Consider the following 23615-nt stretch of genomic DNA (forward strand, 5'->3'; position numbering starts at 1 on the left):
CAGTTGATTTGCTTCTTCCTCTATCACTTGCATCAATCCTTCAGGCATTTCCTGCATAAATTTCACGCTCTGACAGGAGCCACATCCCCTCAGGCACTCGTCATCACTTCCCGCGTCCGTCACGCCTTAAATGATGCTTCGACTAGCAACTTTCCATCACAGCCTGCCACGTACATTTCCTCAATTCGAGGCCATCAATTCTTCCTATTTGAGGTTCTCGGGAGATGATTTAATGCCGTCCTGCAAGGCCCATAAGGATGCGTGAGAATATTCTGCAGGCAAATCGACACCCCGGTCCATAATCGGGCATGAAGACAGCCAAATCCTTCCAGCCTTGCTTCAAAAGTCCCTCTCGGCGGCTCGCACTCACAGTTCAACACCCGTGCATCCCCGACTTGTCCCTACATAAGTCCGGCGGGGGTTTCCCCCGTCGCCCCGTTGATCCCTGTTGCTTACTTGGACGCAGTGGTCTGATTGGTACATGGCTCTATCACGATTGAAATGACGGGGATTCGCTGCTTATAGTTACTCGTCTTTTCTGGCGCATCTGATTGATTCTATTTGCTTTACAAACAAGTAGTATTTCCTACTTCAAAGACTTGGAATCGACCTGGCACTCACCGAGAATGGATATCCGCCGGAATAACTTCGGATTAGGATATGGGGAAAATGGGCTAAGATACTGGTGCAATATCTGCCCACACAATCAAACATGCGCGGAGAGTTGGAAACCGATGTGCTGTCACTTATTATACATCTTTGACACCAAGATCTGGTCATGCCACCTTACCAAACTCCCTGGAACATGACAACGTTTTCGTTGGCACCGGATGAAAATGCCCTTTTTTCAATGCAATAACGGTGAGCATTGCAATCAAGCATTCATTAAACGATCCGGGACTTTATAGACGCCGTACTATTATAGATGCCGCATACGATATGCACCCTCAAATGTCTATATAACTATCAACTCGCCGGAAATATCAAGAATATGCTTCTCAGAAGGTCATCTTACTGGGAGCAACGAATGAAATGCAACGCCTCGACGCCCAGCCCAACATGCTAAAAATATATACAAACCGCCCTCTTATCACAGCTTACTCTTAACAGTAAGCGTTTTCTCACCGTGCACTGTAACCTCCGTCTTGACCTTGTCACCCTGCTTCAACTCGATGATCTTCGCTCCATTCAATCCAACCACATTCCCGTTTTGTGCTCGCGCCTCACATCCAGTAAAAGTTATTTCCCCAAAGTCTGCAAACGGGACAACCGAATCCCCATTTTGAAAATCTTCAACAATCCACTCTGCATTCTGCCCTCCAAGTGTTGCCTCAGGCTTGGGCGCCTCGATCTTCTGCGTGGCCTTCTGCCCCGTGGTCTGGTTCTCAATAATAGCCACACCCTCGCTCGGGGAAAACGACTCCACCTTAGTCACAACCACATCTCCTGTGTTTATTTTGATGTTGAAGTCATACGCATAGTCGGGGAACCACTCGAACCAGGCATCATTTGAAATCTTCCCGTTCTCATAGTAGAAGTCCACGCCGGCTTGCAAGATAGCTGCGTTGTATGTGTCCCCGTCTATCCCCACCCACGCAGATCCGGCCTGCATTGGTCCCGGTCCGCCTGTGGGCTTTGGTACCGTGAATGTCGCGCTGACGGCGGTGTAGGGTCCTCCTGGGGGTGGTTGGTCGCGTGCTGCACCGGCCCAGTTGTTGCTGTAGACGACAGCAGCATTATCGCTAGTTCGGAAGCCAGCCAAGGGGCCGGAGTGGCCGCCGTCGAGAGGGGCGAGGGGGTGAGACTGTCGGTCGAGGCGACGTTGGATCCGCGAGGTCAGGTTTGAAGCCTGCTGTGGGAGGGAGAGGGCCGTGCCCAGAAGAGTTGTTGTTAGGAATGTAAGTTCGAGCTTCATTTTCATAGGGCTGGCCGTGCAGGTTGCTGACGCAGGAAGAGGGAGTGATAAGAGGCCCAAACCACCAGGTATCAAGTGTGTCCAAGCAGGGGAAGAAGAGGGAAAGAGAAGAATAGAACGCTCGTGCTTGTTCCGTACACCTAGCTGGACTTATAGTATTCACGATGCGGTCTCCTCTTCTACAAAGGGATAATACGCGTGTCCTGTGCCTCCAACGAGGTCTCGAACATGACTCTGGGGTTGCCCCAACGCCCGAGAAACATGACGCGTGGAGTGATCTCGCGGATGGGCCGAGTGAAAGATCGCCCTTTAGGAATGTTACTTCCCGGCATATTCAAGCCCGACTGACCCCGGCTTCCAGGTCATCACTATCACGTCGTCATATCTACATATGTGATCGTAGAACATCTCGAGATAAACGTTACGGTCACTTGCTTAAGATTTCCAGAATAGCCTACTTCAGGAACTTTATACGGCCACTTGGGAGGTTATTCGGTGAATGCGGCATATGTTGCACGCTCCAAGGGCAATCTCTATCACAGTGCCCTCATTCATGCCAAGATGATACAGATTAACCACCGGAATCTCCCCACGCCGTAACCTAGGTGACCAAAACAATCACCTTATCCCTCTTCTATTCTTTCGGGGTTCGAGAATCGAGAGGCATCTGCCAGGGCAACTAGTGTGACTGACTGGAATGGAGGGGCTCCGACGGTGTACATTCCAGAATTAGGGCTATCATTCCTGACGAGGGTACACCTGCCTTGTCCATACCCACTCGATCTGTACGTACCGGCATTATACGAGCCGAGGTGTCGCTCCAGTTACCTAGACTGATTTTAAACTCTGCCTGAAACCTCACAAACTGGCGAACTCGCGATGCCTGCGGAACCGCAACCTGATCTGTGCGAGATCGCTCCTCAGATCACCACTTCAAGATCATCGTTCCTACGAGGTAATCAAACGTTAATCCCAGCGCTATGCAAGCTCAGCCAGCCTCAATTCATCTTTCAAAAACACTAATCAACCCCTACGTCGTTTACCAGGACGAGTGGAATCCCTTAGCCTTCTTCTGTTTGCAGTCTTGAATATGCCAACAGCAACAGGTTCATTCCGCGCAATCTGGGAAACTGAGATTATTGGGTCTATCCTTCTAAGAAGTTGAGACTGCTGCCTAGGATGTTGAGCATACCGGGGCGTCTCGTAACAAGCTCCCAAAACTCGCCGGTAAACCGGTGTCAACATCCCATCCCAATCATGTCAGGACTGATTGCTAGTACCTGCCCACAGAGCCATCCATCTTAGGATAAGTCTCCTTCACTTCTGTATTGAGCGACAAAGCAAAAATCGCATCTTGGGCGTCAAAAAAACCCATGGGCACTCAACTTATGACTTGGACTTTGTTTCATGTAGCCCTCGGCCCATATAGAACAAAACGCCAAATATAGCCAAATCTACCCCAAAAGTCCATATTTCCCACACCTAGGTAGCCTATTTACATAGGAAATCTTCTCACCTCCTCTAAACTCCAAAAGCGTCTCATATTCTCCCCAGCCAAGACCGCCACCTCCCCATCTAGATGTTCCCAAAGCAGCTGCTCAAACGCCTCCATGAACCTCCTAACCTCACTCCTATCCAACGCCTCCTCCTCACCCTCCCTCTCACACCTATTCAAATACCCACGCAGCTTCACAAGCCCATCATGAATAAGTTCATGCTGCTCGGCTAAAATGCCCGATGTCCCAAACTCGGGCATCCGCGCCGCAAGAAGCGGGAAGATGAACCGCTCTTCGATCGAGTGGTGCATTGATAGACCTTCACAGAAGGATAGGCCCAGCATAATTATTTCGTCATTTGAGGCGTCTTCATCGTCACCATCTGTTGCAGGATATGAGTTGGGTTGGGCTTGGGAATCTAGGGGGCAAGCTTGTTTGAGTTGGGTCCATGTGTTCCGGAATCCGTTGTGCTGGGTACCGTTGATTAGCTGATAGTGTTCATTGTTTAACTAAGTTAAGGCTTGATTGTTTCGTAACCTAGTTATTTTGATGGAAGGGGGACGGACAATTTGCTCCATTTGCGAGGCGAGGCGGTTGTAAATGCGGAAGTCGGCTGGTGAGAGCGGCGCGTCCATCCCGAAGGCGAAGATTTGATTTTGTTCAGGTGAGTATTAATAAAACACCGGCCTGGTTAACTGGTAGGTGAAGTTGACGAATCGGATAAAATGAGCGGGATGTCTGAAGAGACATTTTATGATGGGAGTTATGGGGTCATTTCAGTTTCTATAGATTTGGAAGACGCGGTTAGCCAATTGAGGTAAGCGGATTTAAATCATTTCTAATCCTTGGTAATCACATCTACTGAAGAGTGGCACCCGCCAAATGCCTTAAGCTTGTTGAGGACTGGAACAAACAGATTACAATTTGAGAAAAGTATATATTCATGCATGAAAAACTATTGGATATTTACAATATGTTTCAGGTCTTCAATGGACGTGTGCCATCTCAGCATAAGCTGTGGGACACAAATCTAGTACATCGCTGGTGGATAAAATCCAGTTGATATCAGCACTTCTTCGGCACAACCACAGTCATAGAAAGGCTGGATTGCAATTTGACATCCGTGCTAGCAAAATTTGCCCAATTGAGTTGGAGTTGCAGTTGCTCGATGAACGGCAGGCGACGATAAGGCGGAGTAGTATTAGAAATAGGTATATCTGCATACATATCATAAGACATCGAGGCATGAGCCACCGGAGAATGGGTATAATTAGCAATTAGATCGGCATCGTAAAAAATGATTAAAGCTCGCTGTGCTCCACGGAAGGTTTCGGGGCTGCGAAATTGCCGCTCCTCAACTCTTGCCATGCGAGGTCGAAGCGAGCTCCAAGCATCCAAGCAGTAAAAATCTGTGAGAATCAGTACCAATCCATAGAAATACACAGAAGGTCCACATACCATAATAAGTGAGACTATTATACAGATTGTAAGCATCAGTCCCATCATGAACATGACATCCTTGCGTGTCTCGGCATCCTGCCGAGCCTTCTCAGCCTCAGCCTCTGTCACCGTGCCTGCAACACGGCGTTGAGCAGCTTCCGCATCCTGCGAAGGGAAAATGGTCTCGATAAATTTCTCGATCTAAATCTGTTAGCGAACCCATGGACCTAGATGATAAGATAAAAGTAACACCTACCTGTCCGCAAACAATGCTTATTTTGAGGAAGTTGGGGTCCTTAGGAGTGTTCTTCTTGTGGATCTTACGAACATAGCGGCGGAAGACATCGCAGAGGACACGAAGATTTTGTGTTGACTCGGTCATGAGCTGGCAAGCATCTCCCTTGGTAATCTTGATGTTCCGCTCAAACATGGCAGGGTTGCGGAAACAAAGTTCCAATGTAGCAATTGCCATAGACTGAGGGATAGCACAGAAGTTGAATACACTTTGCTCGCGCAGGCCGGCGAGGTAGAAGAGACATTCCTCGGCATGCTCCAATGCGTTTAGGACCATCTCAGAGTTGCAGTTCAGGGCGGCTTCTCGGTGTTCAGGTTTGAAAAGATCCTCAAAGTTGTCAACGTGCTTAGACCAGATAGACTTGGGCCAAAACCGCCGACCATCATCTCCGTCTTCGCGAATATCGCGGATAATGTTGGTCTTCTGGAGGAAGAGACCCATAGACTTATGGAGACGGGTACGCTTCATCAAGGCAGGGTTGCCAAACTCTGCTTCCACAAAGAGGCGAGTCAGACCTTCTCCCACCAAGCCAGCTACATAATAGCAGTAAAGGTCGTACTCCTCAACAGTCTTGACACTTGCGTCCTCCGTGGCAGCTTTGCGTGCATAATCGGCCATGCCGTTACCCATTTTATCGGTGATGTCCTTGATGATAACTTGGTAGGCGGGCTTCATGTTCTTGAACTCAGTAATGACATTGTGAAACTGAACCAGCAGTTCACGGTCCTTCTCCTCAGGGCGGTTTCCCTCAAAGGTCCAACCATCTTGTTCTAAGAAGTCTTTGAAGTTGCGCAGCAGAGGCTCCTTGGTTTCAAGGGGGATAGAGGTGTCATCCTCGATAGTATCCAGTCCACGAAGCACCAGATAAAAGACGCAAACCGGCAGCAGCAACTCTGGATGCAGTTCTTTGATCACAGCACTGAAACTCCGGCTTGTCAAGTCTAGGAACTTGAAGCACGCCTTTTGTGTCTCCGTCTCATCCTTCTCGTTGCGTTCATGAACGGGGTTATGCCAGACTTTCCTATCCACCCCCAAAGGTGTTCGTCAGCGTGAGATCAGCGTATTGAGACAAGGAGTGTGACTAACCATTGAACGATTGACCTCAATTCGGATGGGTGAAAGGCGAAATAGATGATGCTTCCAATACCCATGGTGCGTAGTAGGGATAGTTTACACGTGAAGGTGAATGTGAACGGGGGCTGTACGAAGGGAAGAGAATAGAATGCGACGTGGTCTGAAAAATCGACGGGAAAAAAAGCAAATTAGCAGCAAATTGGCGTACTAATACACGCTAGGAAAGTAATGTACATAGGCTCCGGTAGAGCAGAGCGATCAGGGAAGAAATGATAAAATGGCCAGGGTAGAGAAGGGCACAGTTGTTGTGACGAGAAAAGACAAGGCAGGACGGGGAGAAGAGGAGGGAGGTAAAAGGAGAAAAGGACAAGTAGGTGAGGAAGAGTGAGGAGAAAGAAAGGTTGAGGATTTTAGTGGTGGAAGAGAAGAGAAGAAATTGTTAGTTGGAGTTGGCTTTAGTCCTAATTAGTGATTCCTGGAGAGCCGGATCATCTCGGCGTCCGGAACGCCCCAATACAAGGGTCTGCGGCCCTCAGGGCCATACTGATGTGGGCCTCTGTGTAATATATAACAATACATGACGGCATATACCGCCCACCGTTCTCTCGACCTCCCCGCCATGACGAAAGGCCTTCCTTCGGTTGAAGCTTCACCAGGCAGAAAAAATTAATACAGCGGGCCAAACAATACCCTCTACTTTGCGAAATATTATTTACAGGCACACCCTATTCAGAGCATCTTCAGTTCCAGCTCTCGCCATTTTCGATAACTGTCTACATCACTCGCAGTCTCAGGAAATAGCCCGCACATCGATTGGCGGTCGTGCCGCATCACAAAATGGTTGTTGATACCACCTATTACGACGCCCTGGGGGTTCCCCCCACTGCCACCGAGCTTGAGATCAAGAAGGCATATCGAAAGCTTGCCATCGTCACTCACCCAGGTATGGCCTTTTACCGGTTTATTTATGTTAATTCTCGTCTAACTATCCTGACAGATAAGAATCCCGGTGATGAGACCGCACATGAACGTTTTCAAGCGGTACGTCGTCAACGACCCCATCGCGCTCTATTACAATCCATACTAATTTAGCTGTCCTCATCAGATTGGAGAAGCCTATCAAGTCCTTAGTAATTCCGATCTCCGCAAGCGTTATGATACCCACGGCAAAGAGCAGGCTGTCCCAGACCAAGGTTTTGGTGCGTATCCATGAACTACCCCGCGCGGACACCACTAACACTGCACAGAGGATCCGAATGAATTCTTTGGTATGATCTTCGGCGGTGACGCATTCTACGACCTCATCGGCGAAATTTCCCTTCTGCAGGACCTTACTACTCGAATGGAAATCACGACGGAGGAGGCCGAAGAAGATCTCGCCGCATCCACAGAAGAAAAACTTAATATCAACGAGCAAGAAGGGAAGCCTGCGGGTGAGCCTGCGGGTGAGTCTGCAGGTGAAAGCGCTGGGGCTGGGGCAGCCGGCACCACCGCTGCTGGTACTGCTGGTACTGCACCGGCGACTTCTTTCTCGCCGCCTCCCTCTGGTACAAGTACTCCACGCCCTCGCCTAGGCCAACAGGTAATTACGGATAAGTCAGACGAGGAGATCCGTATGCAATCTGCCGGAGTGTCAGAAGAGGAACGTGAGCTACGGAAGAAGGAGAAGAAGAAGGGCGGTCTTACGCGTGAGCAAGCGGAGAAGCTTCAAGCTTTCGAGTTCGAACGACAGAAAGCTCGTGATGAACGAGTTGAGATGTTGGCGACGAAACTCATTGACAAGATTAGTGTGTGGACAGAAACCGACAAGGGCACCGATGTTACCCGCGCTTTTGAAGAGAAGATTCGCGTTGAGGTGGAGAATTTGAAGATCCAGTCTTTCGGTATCGAGATCCTCCACGCTATCGGTGCTACCTACGTTTCAAAGGCTACTTCTTTCCTAAAGTCGCAGAAGTTCCTTGGCATTTCCGGCTTCTTCTCCAGACTCAAGGATAAGGGTACGCTTGCAAAGGAAGCCTGGACAACCATCTCCACCGTGATCGACGCCCAGTTGACAATGGAGGAGATGGCTAAACTGGAAGAGAAGGGCGGAGAGACATGGACAGATGAGATGCGGGCAGAATATTCCGTGAAGGTTACAGGAAAGCTGCTCGCAGCTGCCTGGCGCGGTAGCAAGCTTGAAATCCAAGGCGTTCTCCGCGATGTCTGCGATAAAGTCCTGGGTGACAAGCGGATCAAACTGGAGAAGCGTGTTGAGCGGGCTCAAGCTATGATCATTGCTGGCAACATCTATTCTAAGGTATGTACATCCCTATTCTTATGTCGCTACGCACCACACTAATGTCCCCACCAGGCCGAGCGTGACCCAGAGGAGGAAGGAGATTACATGGCCTTCGAGCAGCTTATGGCCGATGCCATGGCGAAGAAGGGCAAGGATGAGAAGAAGAAGAAGAAGAAGCACAGTCACGACCACGAGGCTGAGGCTGAGGCATCTTCAACCACCAGCCCGAAGGCCGAGGCGTAATTGCGCGTTATCGCCTAGTTCCGGGGAGCCATTTCCGCACATTATTACCCAGTTCCTCTCTCCCCTTTCGATTATTCCCTGTGTGGCTTTGGATACAATATGCCTGATGTATTTCTCGTCGTAGCGAATTATTACAATTTTTTTTCCCTGGAGCGCGTTATTCTGATTAGACATCGATGGTGGCGATACGCTTTCCTGTATTTATAGACCGAAAGTATATACTATTGTTGCAATCCATTCCGCTCCAGTTCCCAAACAGTCCAGCTCGATATGACCAACTCGAGTTCCTCAACTAACTCTATCTACCTACCTTCATATACATCAAGATATGGGGTTTACTTACGAAAGTTTTGCACAGGTGCATTCTTCAAAAGTAATGCCTTGTTCCATTTCTATCTTTCCATTAAAGCCTCGTCATGTTCAGCACAATCAGGGACCATTTTCGCAGAGCTACTATCCCGACATCTCTATGGCCGCGCGTAAACGTGAGTCCTACCTTGTCAAAGGTTTCAAGATATCTTGGTTAACTTCTGGACGATTTGTCCGGGTCCAGCCAACGACCACAAACAGCCTCATACCACTAACCTGTAAAAGTATAATGTCGAGTCACACTTAGGGTAAAAAAGCATTTCTGCTTCTTTCTCTACCTACGATCAGGTTCAAACAAGGCAAAGCCACTTCCTCTACTCTGCGCCGAATCTTCATATTTTCTCATTAGCATATATTGCCGCGCTTGCTCGCTATGCCTCCTATCAAAAATATTAACGTCTTCGCTTAAACTACAAGGCAACAACACCCAGTTATACAAACGAAAAACCAAACAGAACTATCCCCATGTCCCAGCTATCAAAGCTCCTCCGCCACGCCGCCGATACAAGCCTCATCCCCAGCGACTCCATCAAGCCCTCGGTCATAACCCGTCACATACTTAACCATAACTCTCCGAGCACACCAGCCAATATCAGCACCGCCGCCACGGACAGACGGACCAGACGTACCAACATGGCTGACGATAACAAAACGAATGAAAAGAAGCCAGCTGTCCAAGAACCCGGGATCCCAAAGCCAGCCACTCTCCGCAAAAGGCCATCCTGGATCAATATCGAAAACTGCAAAAACGACAGCTTGTTCCGACAGACTTTCGCAAGCCCAGAGCACAAGGAGTTCCTCGAAGATAGCATGATCCCACTTCCCTCGCCTAATGATGGAGCGAAACGTGGCCAGATATATAGCCCTACCCGGATCCGTCGAACGGCGAGCTCAACTTCTAACCAGCGTTCTGCAAGTCAGGAATCCACTACATCGGCCTGGTCTCATAAGAGTGTGATTGAGGAGACGAAAGATCAGAAGGAGATGAAGGTGGAGGAAATCGAAGGTGGGTTTACGTCGGAACTTGGTACAAAGTCCAAAGCGCGTCGGAAAAAGATAGGCGTTGGCCGTCCGGAGAACGATAATGGCGGAAAGCCTCCCAAGAAGGTTATTCAGCATTGGATACGAAATGAGGCAAATGCGCACTTCACATTAGGGATGCCTCTTGGACAACTAGAGGAAAAGCTGCGAGACGGTGTACTCGAACGCGAAATGGATGAGCATTCTGGGGAATGGATACGTGCGTACGGGCTGGCTGACGACGAGTGATCAATCAGATTGGGGTTTTTGGTGTTTTGTTTCATTTTCCATGATCTTGTGGACGCAATGTACTTTATTTTTGGGTTGGATGAGGTCATTGGAGTTTGTTGAACTGGATATTGTATGTGGCGCGAGTTGCACCGTCGAGAATGATTTATCCTTACTTTTGGTGGTATTAGGAATCTCAATCAATCTCATGCTATCTATCAAATTTAGTGAGCCGGATTTTGGCACTCGTATCTGAATCTCACGTATATATCAGGTTAAATACATCTCAAATTATTCATTATTGCGCTTGGGTATCTAGCAAGGGCACCAGAGCGGCTGATTAGCCGGATACAAATCTATCGCTCGTATAAATGACACATTAGAAGTAAATGGGAGGGAAAGGAAGAAAAATAAAAGGTATCAACGGTGGCGGCATTGGCCCCGAATGTATAAGAACGAAGTAAGTGGCGCCGTGCTTATGAAAGTATGATGGTCTGTTGTAGGGTATATATGCCTGAAGGGTAGGCGTTGCAAGTGTGACAGTGGTTTCGAAATTGCAGAAGTGCAGCTGGTGAGTGGACTGGGTTTGGCAGTATAGGGTATCGATAACAAAAGAAAAAGGAAAAGAAAAAGAGGGGCATTTAATCATGTCGAAGGCAACTCCTCACTGGGAGGTTCCTCATTTGGATATTCTGATTTGGGTGAGACAGGTGCAAGTAGTGCTCGGCGGGCTTCTCCATCCTCATGCAGTTCATCGGGGCTTAGTACCCGCCCGCCGAGTTGTATATCACTAACGTGCACGTTATATTCCAGTGCTTTATTGGCTTCGCTAATCAGCTCTTCCGTCCACCCAAGGCATCGTTTCAGGCTTTGATTCATTTTCTGGCTGTCCGCTAGAAGTTCCTGGTGCTTTGCCAAGTCGATAAGGAATCGTTTCTCGTCCTTGTTTCTGTGCCGCGCGTCGTCTTCAGCCAACGAGTCTGGGCCCAGGGAGCTTTCGTCTTGCATGGATTCCCCATCACCTAATTCAGATAGGTCCTCGGGTGATTCATTGGACGAGTAGTCACTTTCGCCTTCGTCGACTTCACTGGGAATTGACAAAGTACTCGATACCGAACGCGATGGAGCCACGGATAGACGACCGGAGCGGCTAAGACGCCGAAATCTTCGTAGTTCAGCATTCTGCTTCCGCATTTCACGCTCAAGCGTCCGGTTGATGGCCAGAAGGGATGAATTGCTGATTTCAAGATCCAGGATCTTCCGCTCAACACGCGCACTGAGAACGGGGCCACTACTTCCCGCGTGTTCAGACTTTACCGGACTTTGCAATCCATCCCCTTGACTATCTGTATCAAAGGAATTTGTAGATCCATTGCTGAAAATGCGTGGCCGAAGAGCCGGAATAGCATCAGCGACCTTGTTTTCTTCAACTTGCGAATCCAATGTAGATACTATTACCGGGCTTGGTCGTAAGCCCAGACCCTCCGTATGAGTCTCTCGACCAGGAGTGTCGCGCCCGGTATCAAGACTTGAGGTTTTGGTGTGACTTATCACAGGCACGGGTCGGACTGTGCTCAACGGCGGACTATGAACGGGTGAACGTATCTCGGGTGAGCGTATCTCCGGCGAATCGTCAAGATGGGGTACGCTCGGTGAAGGAATGCCGTCCGAAAACCCCGTGGAAGAAGCGTTGATACTGGGTGAGGCGAGCCGAGGTGAAGCCGTAGGCCTTGATACAACCCCAGGACGAGACAACCCTGACGACCGCCGTCTGGCAGCATCGTCGACCTGAGCCTGAGATTCTTCTTGACCGTTTGCATATACGAATGTGGCAGGCGACAACGGTTTTGCAGACACCCTTGACCGGGAATCTGCATCAGAGGAGCCCGACACCGAACGTACATCACTGGCGTGGAAAAACATTGGAGACGCAGCCGGGAGTTCGGTGGAGCTCGGGCGAGAAGTAGTGTTCGAATCGGCGGTCAAGGTCTTCGCCCTTGTGGCTCTTGGGGGTTCAAGCTTTCCGCCCATTCGAACTGGGCTGCGATCGGTTCGGTATACCCTCGCGTTTGGGGCAGTCGCTGGCGAGGGTTGAACGAACGGTTGCGGGGAGTGTAGTCCATTCCCGGGTGTACTGCCCGGGGAGAGTATAGGGCCGTCACGTCGGCTGGACCTGGAGCCAGATCGGGGCGTAACATTCGCATTGAGATAGGAAGGCTCTGGTGTGTGTCTCGCCGGAGTCGTTGTGGGATAATCTGGAGGAGCAAGACGTCTGGGGGTGCGGGCACTGGACGGATTCGCGAGCTTAGGGGTCAGGGGCGACTTGTTCGCTCTGTTAAACGCGGCACTCAGAGTCGGGGTAAATGGTTTGGCGATGTGGCCATTGTTTTGTTTATCGAAGGTCATGTCTGCTGAATTCGAGGGGCAGACAGAAGAGCAACCTGTTATGGCATTGCGGCACTCCTCGAAGATCTGCAAGCATGGTGGCACCAGCCAGCCGATAGCGTAGGTCTAATGGCCGAGAATCACGGTGAGGCCACGCGAAAAAATTGCTGGGGGAAGATGGAATCGGCAAAGGCAGCGGTCAGGTGGTAAGGATGAATATTTTATGACGAGAGAGTGCAGCGTGGAACTATTTTGCCGCCAAACACTCACGCCGACCGGGATGTTTATCGCCGCCAAATGCGGCCTAGTCGATTTTCACCGCAACAGCCGACCAACGGTCAAACGGCATTCCAAGGGGTTCGCGGTCTCACCAGTTGCTCCCTAGAATTGACCACTAACCACTACAGACTGGAAAAGCAGCCGGTAACCGAATCAGCGCCGAATTTCTGGAGGCGTCGGGAAATCTCGCTTTAGCCCAGCGTGCACTCCGATGTTCGATGATCTATGTGCCCCGCCTACATGGGCTGATCAACAGCTGGAAGTGATCTTGACAGCAGTCTATTATTATCTTCGTCTCTCTACTCCGTACGCATGACTTTGCATGCATAGTCTTCCCGCATGGAAGTCGCCAACAACCTAGTGTCTAATTTATATTGACCAATGTCGAGCAGATGCAGCAGTCCACCATACGAACAGACCCTTAGGTAAGGGGCTTGGGACCCAGACCAATCCCGCTTGATTGTCTCAGGTTTGAGACATCTAAACATCCTCAGTAAGCCGTGAACGGTTACCTAATTTCATTCATTATGCGTTGGCAAACCTTGCTAAAAGCAAGGAGCTTCCCTGGGACGGGACCCTCGGTAAATATGAGGGCGGAATTGTCTCTAAAAGTCGCATCGAAGCCGCCTTGCCAGGCGGGGGTCTTCAGTGATACGTTTGAGATGCCGAGCCGTTGTAGTGTACGGACGGCCACCTACCCCAAGTTTTTATGCTGGAGTCGAAAATAGAAACATTAGTGTCCGCGTGTTGCCGGCCTGTTGGGAGTATAGAACGAGAAGCCCTTCCAGTCAGGACTCAGGTAAAGAACAGACGTTTCTGCCGTGGATCTACACTGTCCCGAGTAGCCGTCTTTCGTTTTCGCGTGGTATTGGACGCCAGTTGAGGTTGCGGTGAATCGCCCTGTACCGCTTCTTTTATCGTTTGCTTCGATAAACAGTAGTCCACGTGGTCATTGAATTTCCTATCATCAGCGATCTGAGGCATCGAGCAGATGGGACAATCCCAGTAGAGTTGTTGTTCTGGTGTGGTTTCTGTGGTAATAGACGCAGGGCTTTTCTCAATTTGGACATTTTCATCCTCGGGCATTTCTTGACTGAGCTTTTCAATGTCTTGCATCTCGTCCTGGAGCTCCTCGCGCGCAGCCTTCTCAAACGCTTCTTCTGCGCTTATCTCTTGCTCTCCGGTAAGGTCAGTTGCATCTTCTTGTGGTAGGGGTTTTCGCCGAGCAGCGGCACCGAAGAATCTGATGTCAAATTTCTTTGTGCTCACGAGGTTGGTACAACGAATACCAAGCAGACGAAGCTTCATGTTTGGAATCTCCTTCTCGAGCTTCTCTAACATTGGAAGGGCAGATGTGAAAAGATCCTTAGCAGAGGACACGGCCCGAGCGGGCTGGTGTTGCCGGGTTAAAACTTCAAAAGTCGCTAGCTTGACCTTGAGAACCAGGGTTCGTCCCTTGAACTGTGTTCGCGACAGATCCTTTTCTAGTTCTTGAGCGCAGGACCAAAGCTTTTCCCTGAATTCTTCTTTCGTGCTAATCTCGTGAAATGTCCTCTCGGTGCCTACACTTTTGCGTTCGTAGGTTTCAACCGGCTGGATCTTCGTCCTACCTAGGCCGAGGTAGCACTGTGCAAGAAAATGAAGAGCCTTTTCGCCGAATAGTTTCGCCAAAAATGCACGCTGGCGATATATGTCGCCGCAAGTTTTGATACCAATTGCGTCGAGCTCCCGCTCGAATACCCGGCCGACGCCATTGACTTTGCGCATAGGGAGCTCGTTCATGAATTCCATAATGGCGTCCCTATTATTTGGAACACAGTACTGGCCATCTGGTTTATTGCGATTCGATGATATCTTTGCGATCTTTGCGTTCGCAGCAATTCCGGCAGACACGGAGATTTTTGTTCTTTCGAGGATTTCTGCGCGCATGCGACCAACAGCCTGCCCCGGATCGAGTTGGTTTTCATTGCAATAGGCTGTGATGTTCAAATAAGCTTCATCAATGCTTGCACTCTCAAACTGGGGGTCGTATTGAGCAATAATAGCACGAATTTCCTGGGCCTTGGCTGTATACTTTTCGTAGTTTTGTGGCAAGCAAATCAATTGAGGACAGAGTTTCATAGCCACAAACGAAGCCATGCCACTCCGACAACCAAATTTCCGAGCTTCATAGTTACACGTTGTCAGAACGCCTTTCCCAACAGCCATTGGCACCGTTTTCAGCTCCGGTCTATCTAGCTCTTCAACCGCAGCAAAAAAAGCATCGCAGTCGACATGGACCACATATTGAGAAAGGTCACGCGTCGATTCCAGTTCAGCAAAAAGCTGATCGGCTATTCGTAGGTCAATTGAAAGGTTCAGACTCTCAAGACGCGCCTTCTCCTTCAGAATCCGTGTGATTTTCTCAGTCAGGACGCCGTCCCGGGCTTGTTCATGGTTGAAGAACTTGGAGCCCTTGGATGCATTGTAAATAATTTCCGAAACCTTTTGTTCTCAGTATACCTTGACCATTAGGACAGACAGCTCTCTACTCACCTTTTGCTGGTCAACGGAATCCTGGCCCGCTTTGGTCAGAGAGGGACCTAGAAGGTGATACTTCAGGGTTTCATCACCGTCCGGAGATTGATTGCCGTTCGCATTGTCTTTGGGCACTTCGCCCTTCTGTCCCCTTTCCCCCTCCATTGAATCATCGCTGCAAGTCAAAGTTGAGAAGGAGTCAAATGTGGTTCAGCCCAGCGAACTGATCGATTTCCAAACTAGGCAGCATTAGGCAGCTTTGCACGTGACCACGCGTCTTCCACCGCGGCGCCGATCCAGCTGATCCACGTGCAGAGACAACCCATCAACTGTTCGTCCAAGTTCATTATGTTCGGCACAAATTTGTGCTGACCGCGCCCTCATGTGGATCCTCGAGACAGAGGGAGCCTTTCTGCAAGGTGACAATATCCCGCCACAACCATCTCTCTATATCCAAGCAACTGACGCTCGAAGGCAAGCGCGTATGGCTGCGGCCCGGGAAGAGATACCTCTTTGGTCGTTACAAGACGGAGGGTGGTATGTGCACGGTTGTTCCTCATAACTAATGGCAATTTACACTGACGATGATATTATCCAGTCCGAGAAGCAATTCCAGCGCAATCCATATCCCGAAAACACTTGGTGGTTGAAGTTTTACCGGTTAAACCCGGTGATGGGGTATGCGCGTCCAGTCATATATTGTCAACCCATGCAAACTGACCGCGTCCAGTCGAAAACTAGGGAAAAATCAGAGATAGTCGTTAGCGATCAGGGTTCGAAATTCGGTACCATAGTTGATGGAGAACAAATTAAAGGGGATAGTAAAAGCTTGACCGGTGACGAACATACAATTTACGTGGGAAAATATCAGTATGCCTTGCGGTAAGTGCCCGGCAGACCCGAAATATAGAGATAAAAGCTTACGGATTGACGACCGTTAGGATACAATGGCAACCCGCGGTATTAAGTTTCTCTTTCTCTTCCAAAGAGATCAATAAAAATACACTAGCCCGCTTCCGCTCTCGACTCGAAAGCCTGGATATCAAGACCATCGAAGACTACCTCGTCAACGTTACAACACACGTCGTCCAAACTAAGCGGAATACTGCCAAGGGGCTACAGGCGCTTGTTAATGGCAAATACATTGTGGACTACTCCTTCATCGATGCCCTGGACTATGCAGCAACTCCGAGCGATTTGGAGAATCTAGAGAGTCTGTCTCCATTAGAGGATGATTTCGACGCCGCCTGGCCTGATGCGCGAGAGCACCTCCCACCTCCCGGGAAGGAATCCTTCAATGGACCTGACGAATCATTTGCACCGAACCCGGATCGCCTCCATCTCTTCGATGATTTTACTTTTATTTTCTGTGATAAGTCGCAGCATCAAATATTGGAAGAACCGATCACCAATGGGCATGGGAAAGCTTTGTATTTCGAGGTGAAAGAAGGTTCCACTACTGCAGAGATGATTGTACAATTCATGAAGAACGCCGCTGGTCAAAAGGGCGTTGGGTTTGAAAGAGTTGAGGATGGAGGAGTGGTGTTGGTACGATTCCGGTCAAAAACTGGGAAAGAAGACTGGGTCCTACAGCTCCTCGATGAGGTAGCACTCGCAACTGACCAGCGCGTCATTCAACAAAACGAATTCCTCAATGCAATTCTAGAGAATGACGTCTCGATACTGTGTCGGCGCCTACCTCAAGAGTTGGTGCCAGATCCTACACCACCAGAGCTTACACTACCTCCTACATCAGTGCGGCCTTCCAGCGAAGATGTCCAAGTCGTTGCTGATTCTCATCCGTCTGAAGACGTGAGTCAGCCTCCCAAGAAGGCTAAGGGTTCTCGGGTGCGCAAATATGTCAGCAAAATGAAAACGTTCGATGACGGATTCGATATCAACTCCATACCAGCATATGCTCCAGACGTAGAGGAGTCTATCGAGGATGTACCACCGATGTCGATAGACGCCCCCTCCGAAAACCAGTCTCAACACCTAGACAGTATCCAGGAAGAAGAGGACGTGGTCTCAAGCTTGCTACCAGGAGCTAACGCGATGAAACGCCGGCGGGCTGAGACTTCTCAGCGGAGGTTGGAAGATTCCAACACCCGGCCTAAACAGGAGGAGGTGCCCCGGCCCAAGCGCCAAAAACTTGACGTATTAGAAGCAGCCCGTCAGCACCGAGAGGCGGAAGAGGATGCCGCCCATCAGCGACGGCAACAAGAGGACGAACTGTTACAAACGTCTCTCAGAGATGTGGATGTTGAGAAACTCAAGGGGCTCGCCATTGTCGAAGAAATGGAACTTCCGGTCAAGCCGGCCGACGGCAGCAACTGCCGGTGGGATGAACGGTGGAATGGCAGGAAAAACTTCAAGAAGTTCCGTCGGAAAGGTGAGTCTAGTCAACAACGACGTCGGATCCAAACAGTCATGGTTCCGTTGGAAGAGGTGGCGCGGAAGGACTTTGGCATCGGAGATCACTACTGGGTTAGCACCAGTAAATCTACTGACCCGACCCCGCAAGAAAGCCACCGAGACCGTACTCTCAGTCAGGTGGAAAGCGAACCTTCACAATCCCGGTCAGTGGCACGAAGTGAATCCGAGAAGACGGCAACGCAAAGAAGTCAAAAGCGGGCACGTGAAGAGCGAGATTCAGATAGTGATGATGAGCTTCGATTCCGGTTTCGTCGCAGGCGATGAATTCGTGTCATTTACAGATAGATCATTTACAGGGCATGTATATATCATTAATCTCGGGGCGCTAGCAGTAAATCAAGAACAGTCCCACTGGCAAGGCGTCAAAATCAGCCACTGAGCTAAGCAGATGCAAACGCTAAAGCTCTGGAGTGAAAGGTTATCCTGCAGTGATCTGGATTTCGTCACTAAATTGGCGATTTCGCCGTCGACAAGCCAATCTGGAGTGCATGGAACAGGGTCGTGACAGTAATTTCAGCGCGCAAGAGCAGGCTGTCTCCGAATCGCTCATCAAAGTGATACCAGTCGCCCGGGATGAATCTCGAACAAGGGGGCTGCTATTAATATATTGCTGGAGTCTGAGTCTGAGCCTGGACATGGCAACACTTCACAGCCTGCAATCATCTGACCGAATCAAAGTCTTCCAATTTTGTTCATCCATCATTTTGATCTTTTCTCTCTCCATCTCCATTCCCTTCTTTGCCGTCCTCTTCAACTTCCCACCCCCTCTTTTCTATCTTGCAAGTTGACCTCCCCCTCAATCTCTCCGCGTTCACTCCTTGACCTTTATCGCTCACTCGATCGCACCCTCCACTTGCTGCCTCTCACGCTGCCTGACGGCCTAATTCCTTGCTGCTTTGCTCCGCTCCGCCAACCAACACAGACGTATCTAACGCAGCATCATCTCCACCATGAAGCACGCTGGCCGGGCGTAATTCGACCTTCCTATCCTTTCTAATCGCCCCATTGTCAGTTATAATTACGCCCTGGTTGCTTCTTCGCCTACTCTCTCCACCTTCAAGAGCCCAAATCCGCCTTGAGTATGTTCAGCCTCATGTTCTCAATTCTTTTTTTTTCCCTTTTCTTGCTCTACTCATTCTTTCTCTTCATTTTCTCTGCCATCTCCAGCTCGCTAACTTGGGTTTCTCAATAGCCCTTTTTTTTTTCTCTCTCCCTTTTAACGATTTAACGATCTTGTGTTCCGCTTGGCGTTTTAGGTCATTCTTCTTTTTTTCACAAAATAATGACCGCCGATTGCCTCTCGTCTCCCTCTCCTTTTATGATTTCTGCAATTCCGCCCCCGCGGCCCGTTTCGGTCAATGCCCTCGCGAGAACCACTTCGGTTTCAAATCCGGTCTCATGCACAAAATCAACCCGAAGCACAAGCGCCGAAATTCCGGCCCATGAGGAATCCTTCGTACCCGTGGGTCCCGATCCCCCGGGATGGGCCCAGTCTCCAGTGGATACCGAGATGGAGGATGTGCAATCGGCCGAGACACCATCGCCATGCCAATCTAAGATCCAGTTCGAACACCTTCCAGTCGAGATCCACGAGACCATTCTCGACTATTTGTTCGGTGAACGCTCATCAACCTTCACATCGGCTTGCGGGAAATCACCTACGCGGAGTTGGAACAAATCTTTGCGGCATCCGAGGCGGAAAGCTCTTTCAAATCTGGCCCTGATCTTGCCGGTGTGGAGAGTTTTGGTGCAAGATCGGATCTACAGACACAGTTCGTCACCCACTTTTACCGTTGTTCGCTGTCGGTGCTAACATCTGCCGTCACAGTAAAACTCAAGGGAACCACAGATGAGCTGGAGGAAAGTGCACGCTGGTTCCGTGCACATCCTCATCTAGCGTTCTATGTCCGTCATGTGGAGATATGGATACCCGTCTGGGGTCAGCGAGCAGTCAGGTATCCGTCGCGACTGCTTCCTAGGAGACAAAACAACCAGACTGGCACCTTGACTAACGCGGCTGCTATTCAGGCGACAATGGCATGGGATGAGCCGGTCTCCAACCCAGCGACTGACTACAAGTATCACTATGCAAGCCACAATGCAACCTTAGAAGAAATGTTTGTTCATGTACAGAACGTATTCCCGGGGGCTCGTATACTCACTCTGGAAGGGGGTCACTGCAAAAAGCCGCCAATGGTATGTCATTTCAGAAATGACCCGGCCGGACGTACATGCCGTCAACTTCCCGTGCTGCCGGACATCCAAACATTCGTGATGCGTGGCGCTTGGAACATCATGCGCGATCACCAACACTGGTTAACTTTGTCTCAAGCCTTACCGAGCGTCCGGGAATGGCATTGTGCGTACGCAAAGCCGAAGATTGAAGGGTACGAGACAATTGCCGGGATCCTCCGCCGCCTGCCGCCGACACTGGTACACATCAATATCAGCCTAGAAGGTTTCTATAGCAAGGACAGCTCCCAAAACCGATGGCTCGGCGATGGTGCCAATCCACCACATCTATGCCGCCTGCTCGGCGAGGTCGCTCCGCGCCTAGAGTCGCTCACATTCACAGGCAAGGTCTGCTCCTGTCTCTTCGAATCCGCTCGAACCTTCATGAACAACTGGCCATCCAAATCAAAGCTCAGATCGCTGGACCTAGTCGTGAAAACCTGCTGTCGAGACAAAAAGCTCCACCCGAGCCTTCCTTTCCTCGGCGAATTCTCCGGAATCACAAACCTGAACTTCATTCGCGCCTTCGAGAAGCTTGTCATATCTGCAATCACCGGGCTCCAAATCCACCAGGAACTCGAGTACATGCGCATCCGCTTTATCGACCTCGACTCAGCTTGTCCACCTCTCAACCCCTACTTCCAGCTCGTGGGCACTAGCTGCACAGGCCTCTGGAATGAACCCATCCTCGAAGCCCTGCACTCCGCCCGTCCAAATGCCCAGTTTGTCAAGCTCTCTGATGGCATTGCTCCCCAATATAACCACCACCATCAGGTCGTGGGCGCGATATACCCTCGTACCCGACCGCTAAGCATCCACGCATCCACTTACAGGATCATAGCCGATGTGCCAAAACCCTGATGAGCGGGGCAAAGGAAAGGAACCCCAAAATGAATGGAAAGGAAAGGGATGTAAAGGGGGAAACCCCCAACATCAACATGAACAATAAACAGCATTATCATCACAACACATCTCATCACCTCCTTCTTTCTTTCTTTTCCCCACGGTGATGATCGCCACATTTACAGCACAGCCTTGTTATCTGTAGGATTATAAGATACCATAATACGTTATTTCACGTTTTTTTGTTTTTGTTTTGTTGTTTTTCTGTTTTTCATTTCATTTACTCTATTATGGCTGTTTTCACACATCACTGGTGTGAGGTGATAAGATGTGGCATCAATGGAAATTTGAAACCCCAATGATATCAGGTAGGTATCAGTTAATCAACCAGCCAACCTACTGCCTAGCTAAGTAAATGTAAGCTAATGGGGGTTAAAGAAAAAATGAACTTCACGTAAACTCGAATTATTATCCGTAGAAAGATGACTGACTAGGTTACCTTGTGGTCAGGGGTTGTCTCCCTCGTCCGAATGAACCCAATCTAGATATATACATGTTTAAAAGATAGGCCAGTAACACTTCCCTCAGCCCCAGTCAGCGATGGAATAATTCTCAGTTACTTATTGGCCCTTCACACTACGAGTACCGCCACCAACATCTTCCACAATAATCCCTAAAATCCAAGCGTTCACCGCAAAGAACCCCAGGCTCGCGAGAAACAAGCCCGGGACGAAACTCGATATTCCTAGGAACTCCAAAAGATACCCTTGTTGCAGCCAGAGGGCCTAATTGTTGCGACATTAGCACATCCGCCTCTATCGGAAGAAAAGACGCGGTGAAAGCAGGATGGGTAGGTAGACAAGTGGGGCAGTTGGATGTTGGTTGGCAATGAAAATGAACATACCTGGCCGACAACCCACAACGCAGCAACGAATGCTCCCAATCGGGGGTTCTGCAGGAGGGATGACGTGGGGAGGTAAAAGGGAAGGAAGATCAGGTACCAGAGGAAGTACTGTTTGTTGTTGTTGGGTTTCGTTAGCTTGGGTGATGATGATACGGAAGTGGAATGCGGATGTAGAGAAGAGGATGGACGTGACAGCATGGGGAGGAGATGGTATTTGATGGTCTAGATCATGGACGGTAATGCAGAAACGAGATATATGAGATGACGAGCAAGGAAGCTGACTTACCTGGCTTGTACAGACTTTGTTGAATGTGACGAATGCGAACGTCTGCGCAAGCATCGTCCCCGGTAGGTCCTTCTTGCCTAGAATGAGCGGAATAAGGACGACAGCGAGGAGCAACTGCGGGATGAAAGCCAGGGATTCAAAGCTTCCGGTAGGGCTTCCATACCCACTCGTGGGGTCCGCAGCAGCAGTTAGGTATAGAAGGGAACTATAAGGCGAGAAATTATGCCGATGGTCAATGCGGGTTAAATGGTGGAAGTATGTGTGCTGGAGGAAAGGCGTGCCGTAGCGCAGGTACATGGCGGCATTGAGGACAGCAAAGGTAAGCAAGGATGTTAGGGTGAGCCGAATCCGACACGGGGTGATGAAGTCGACGATCTGCGACGCAATGCTGACAGGGGTCGTAGTAGGGTCGGGTCTGGTTTGTTCACCTGGCGATTTAGTCGTAGCGTTGTTGAATTTGGGTTCGGCCTCCCGACTTTCCGATATACGCGGGGTAGCAGTGGTTGTAGCAGGAATAGGCCCCTCGTCTTCCAGCCACCACAGAGTAGAAACCCCGTAGATAAACGGATAGATCTTGAAATGCACACCGAGACCTAACAGGATACCAGCCAGGTAGATCCTGCGGTTCAGAACAGCCCAGAGCAACGCGATAACCAACACCCCCAACAAACCCTCGGAGCTACCACGCGTGCTGATATTCGCGACCATAGGATTTAGAAGCCAGAAACTAGCATACTTTAGAGAGCGTTCTGGCGTCATCCCGTGCGTTAAAACCAAGGACTTCGCGACAAGCCACCCCGCCACAACATCGGACAGTGCGAAGAGGGCCTTGCCAAAGGAGAAGAAACCCGGGATGGCCCAGGTGGTGGGAAGCAGCATCCACGCTAGCAGGGGCGTGTAGCGGTATGTGTCGCGGGAGTAGGGGGACTCTCCTCGAGACACATAGCGCGATGCATCGGTGAAGACCATATAGTCGATATCTGTGTATTTCACGGCCGAGTGTGCGTCTTGCCACGCTCCGTAAAATAGGAGAACCACGCGGAGGCCAATGGCCGCGCCGTAAATTGCGGCCGGGTTTCGGAAGACCGATGCCATTGTCTCGATATTTCGATCAATGTAGACCTTATGGCAGATTTATGGATCAGGTCATGAGAGGCTTGTCCCGCAGAAAGATCATAACAGTGCGAAGTCAATAAGCGGCGAGCCAAGACTTGGGGGAGCCAAGACTTGGGGGAGCAATTATGTAGCGTATACAATTCAATTGGCACATTGATCCATTCCGTCCCAGAATCCTGCCAAAATTAGTATTGAATGGACTATTGTCGGCGTGATGTTGCCCAACGCTGGGAATTTTTTGAGTAGTTATTTGGCA

General features: G+C 49.9%; 11 protein-coding genes across 11 annotated transcripts; 5 read left to right on the forward strand and 6 right to left on the reverse strand.

The window, feature by feature from the left end:
* Positions 1 to 1090: 1090 nt before the first annotated feature.
* Positions 1091 to 1921, reverse strand: APUU_31414A (A4/G1 family peptidase; the record flags this gene model as incomplete). Its single annotated transcript, XM_041702616.1, has 1 exon — positions 1091 to 1921. The coding sequence occupies one exon, from the start codon at positions 1919 to 1921 to the stop codon at positions 1091 to 1093; it is 831 nt and encodes a 276-aa protein (XP_041555383.1).
* A 1489-nt stretch (positions 1922 to 3410) lies between these two features.
* On the reverse strand, positions 3411 to 4046 carry APUU_31415A (hemerythrin domain-containing protein; the record flags this gene model as incomplete). The annotated part of the gene is made up of 2 exons (XM_041702617.1): positions 3411 to 3881; positions 3978 to 4046. The coding sequence occupies 2 exons, from the start codon at positions 4044 to 4046 to the stop codon at positions 3411 to 3413; spliced, it is 540 nt and encodes a 179-aa protein (XP_041555384.1).
* Positions 4047 to 4712: 666 nt separating this feature from the next.
* Positions 4713 to 6297, reverse strand: erg9 (bifunctional farnesyl-diphosphate farnesyltransferase/squalene synthase; the record flags this gene model as incomplete). Its single annotated transcript, XM_041702618.1, has 4 exons — positions 4713 to 4820; positions 4870 to 5052; positions 5108 to 6167; positions 6233 to 6297. 4 exons carry the CDS (start codon positions 6295 to 6297, stop codon positions 4713 to 4715), a joined length of 1416 nt encoding a protein of 471 aa, XP_041555385.1.
* Positions 6298 to 7057: 760 nt separating this feature from the next.
* Positions 7058 to 8744, forward strand: APUU_31417S (DnaJ domain protein; the record flags this gene model as incomplete). Its single annotated transcript, XM_041702620.1, has 5 exons — positions 7058 to 7163; positions 7218 to 7261; positions 7326 to 7419; positions 7468 to 8519; positions 8574 to 8744. 5 exons carry the CDS (start codon positions 7058 to 7060, stop codon positions 8742 to 8744), a joined length of 1467 nt encoding a protein of 488 aa, XP_041555386.1.
* An 834-nt stretch (positions 8745 to 9578) lies between these two features.
* APUU_31418S (uncharacterized protein) lies at positions 9579 to 10382 on the forward strand (the record flags this gene model as incomplete). The annotated part of the gene is made up of 1 exon (XM_041702621.1): positions 9579 to 10382. One exon carries the CDS (start codon positions 9579 to 9581, stop codon positions 10380 to 10382), a length of 804 nt encoding a protein of 267 aa, XP_041555387.1.
* Positions 10383 to 11006: 624 nt separating this feature from the next.
* On the reverse strand, positions 11007 to 12767 carry APUU_31419A (uncharacterized protein; the record flags this gene model as incomplete). Its single annotated transcript, XM_041702622.1, has 1 exon — positions 11007 to 12767. The coding sequence occupies one exon, from the start codon at positions 12765 to 12767 to the stop codon at positions 11007 to 11009; it is 1761 nt and encodes a 586-aa protein (XP_041555388.1).
* A 1053-nt stretch (positions 12768 to 13820) lies between these two features.
* Positions 13821 to 15707, reverse strand: APUU_31420A (Y-family DNA polymerase; the record flags this gene model as incomplete). The annotated part of the gene is made up of 2 exons (XM_041702623.1): positions 13821 to 15509; positions 15561 to 15707. 2 exons carry the CDS (start codon positions 15705 to 15707, stop codon positions 13821 to 13823), a joined length of 1836 nt encoding a protein of 611 aa, XP_041555389.1.
* Positions 15708 to 15924: 217 nt separating this feature from the next.
* On the forward strand, positions 15925 to 18242 carry APUU_31421S (DNA damage response protein RcaA; the record flags this gene model as incomplete). The annotated part of the gene is made up of 5 exons (XM_041702624.1): positions 15925 to 15961; positions 16017 to 16079; positions 16141 to 16220; positions 16273 to 16424; positions 16484 to 18242. The coding sequence occupies 5 exons, from the start codon at positions 15925 to 15927 to the stop codon at positions 18240 to 18242; spliced, it is 2091 nt and encodes a 696-aa protein (XP_041555390.1).
* Positions 18243 to 18466: 224 nt separating this feature from the next.
* On the forward strand, positions 18467 to 18766 carry APUU_31422S (uncharacterized protein; the record flags this gene model as incomplete). The annotated part of the gene is made up of 1 exon (XM_041702625.1): positions 18467 to 18766. One exon carries the CDS (start codon positions 18467 to 18469, stop codon positions 18764 to 18766), a length of 300 nt encoding a protein of 99 aa, XP_041555391.1.
* A 494-nt stretch (positions 18767 to 19260) lies between these two features.
* Positions 19261 to 21071, forward strand: APUU_31423S (uncharacterized protein; the record flags this gene model as incomplete). The annotated part of the gene is made up of 2 exons (XM_041702626.1): positions 19261 to 19750; positions 19807 to 21071. 2 exons carry the CDS (start codon positions 19261 to 19263, stop codon positions 21069 to 21071), a joined length of 1755 nt encoding a protein of 584 aa, XP_041555392.1.
* Positions 21072 to 21673: 602 nt separating this feature from the next.
* Positions 21674 to 23338, reverse strand: GPI14 (glycosylphosphatidylinositol-alpha 1,4 mannosyltransferase I; the record flags this gene model as incomplete). Its single annotated transcript, XM_041702627.1, has 3 exons — positions 21674 to 21838; positions 21958 to 22065; positions 22244 to 23338. 3 exons carry the CDS (start codon positions 23336 to 23338, stop codon positions 21674 to 21676), a joined length of 1368 nt encoding a protein of 455 aa, XP_041555393.1.
* Between the last annotated feature and the right edge of the window lie 277 nt (positions 23339 to 23615).

Source organism: Aspergillus puulaauensis, chromosome 3, assembly GCF_016861865.1.
Source record: "Aspergillus puulaauensis MK2 DNA, chromosome 3, nearly complete sequence".
Lineage (NCBI taxonomy): Eukaryota > Fungi > Ascomycota > Eurotiomycetes > Eurotiales > Aspergillaceae > Aspergillus > Aspergillus puulaauensis.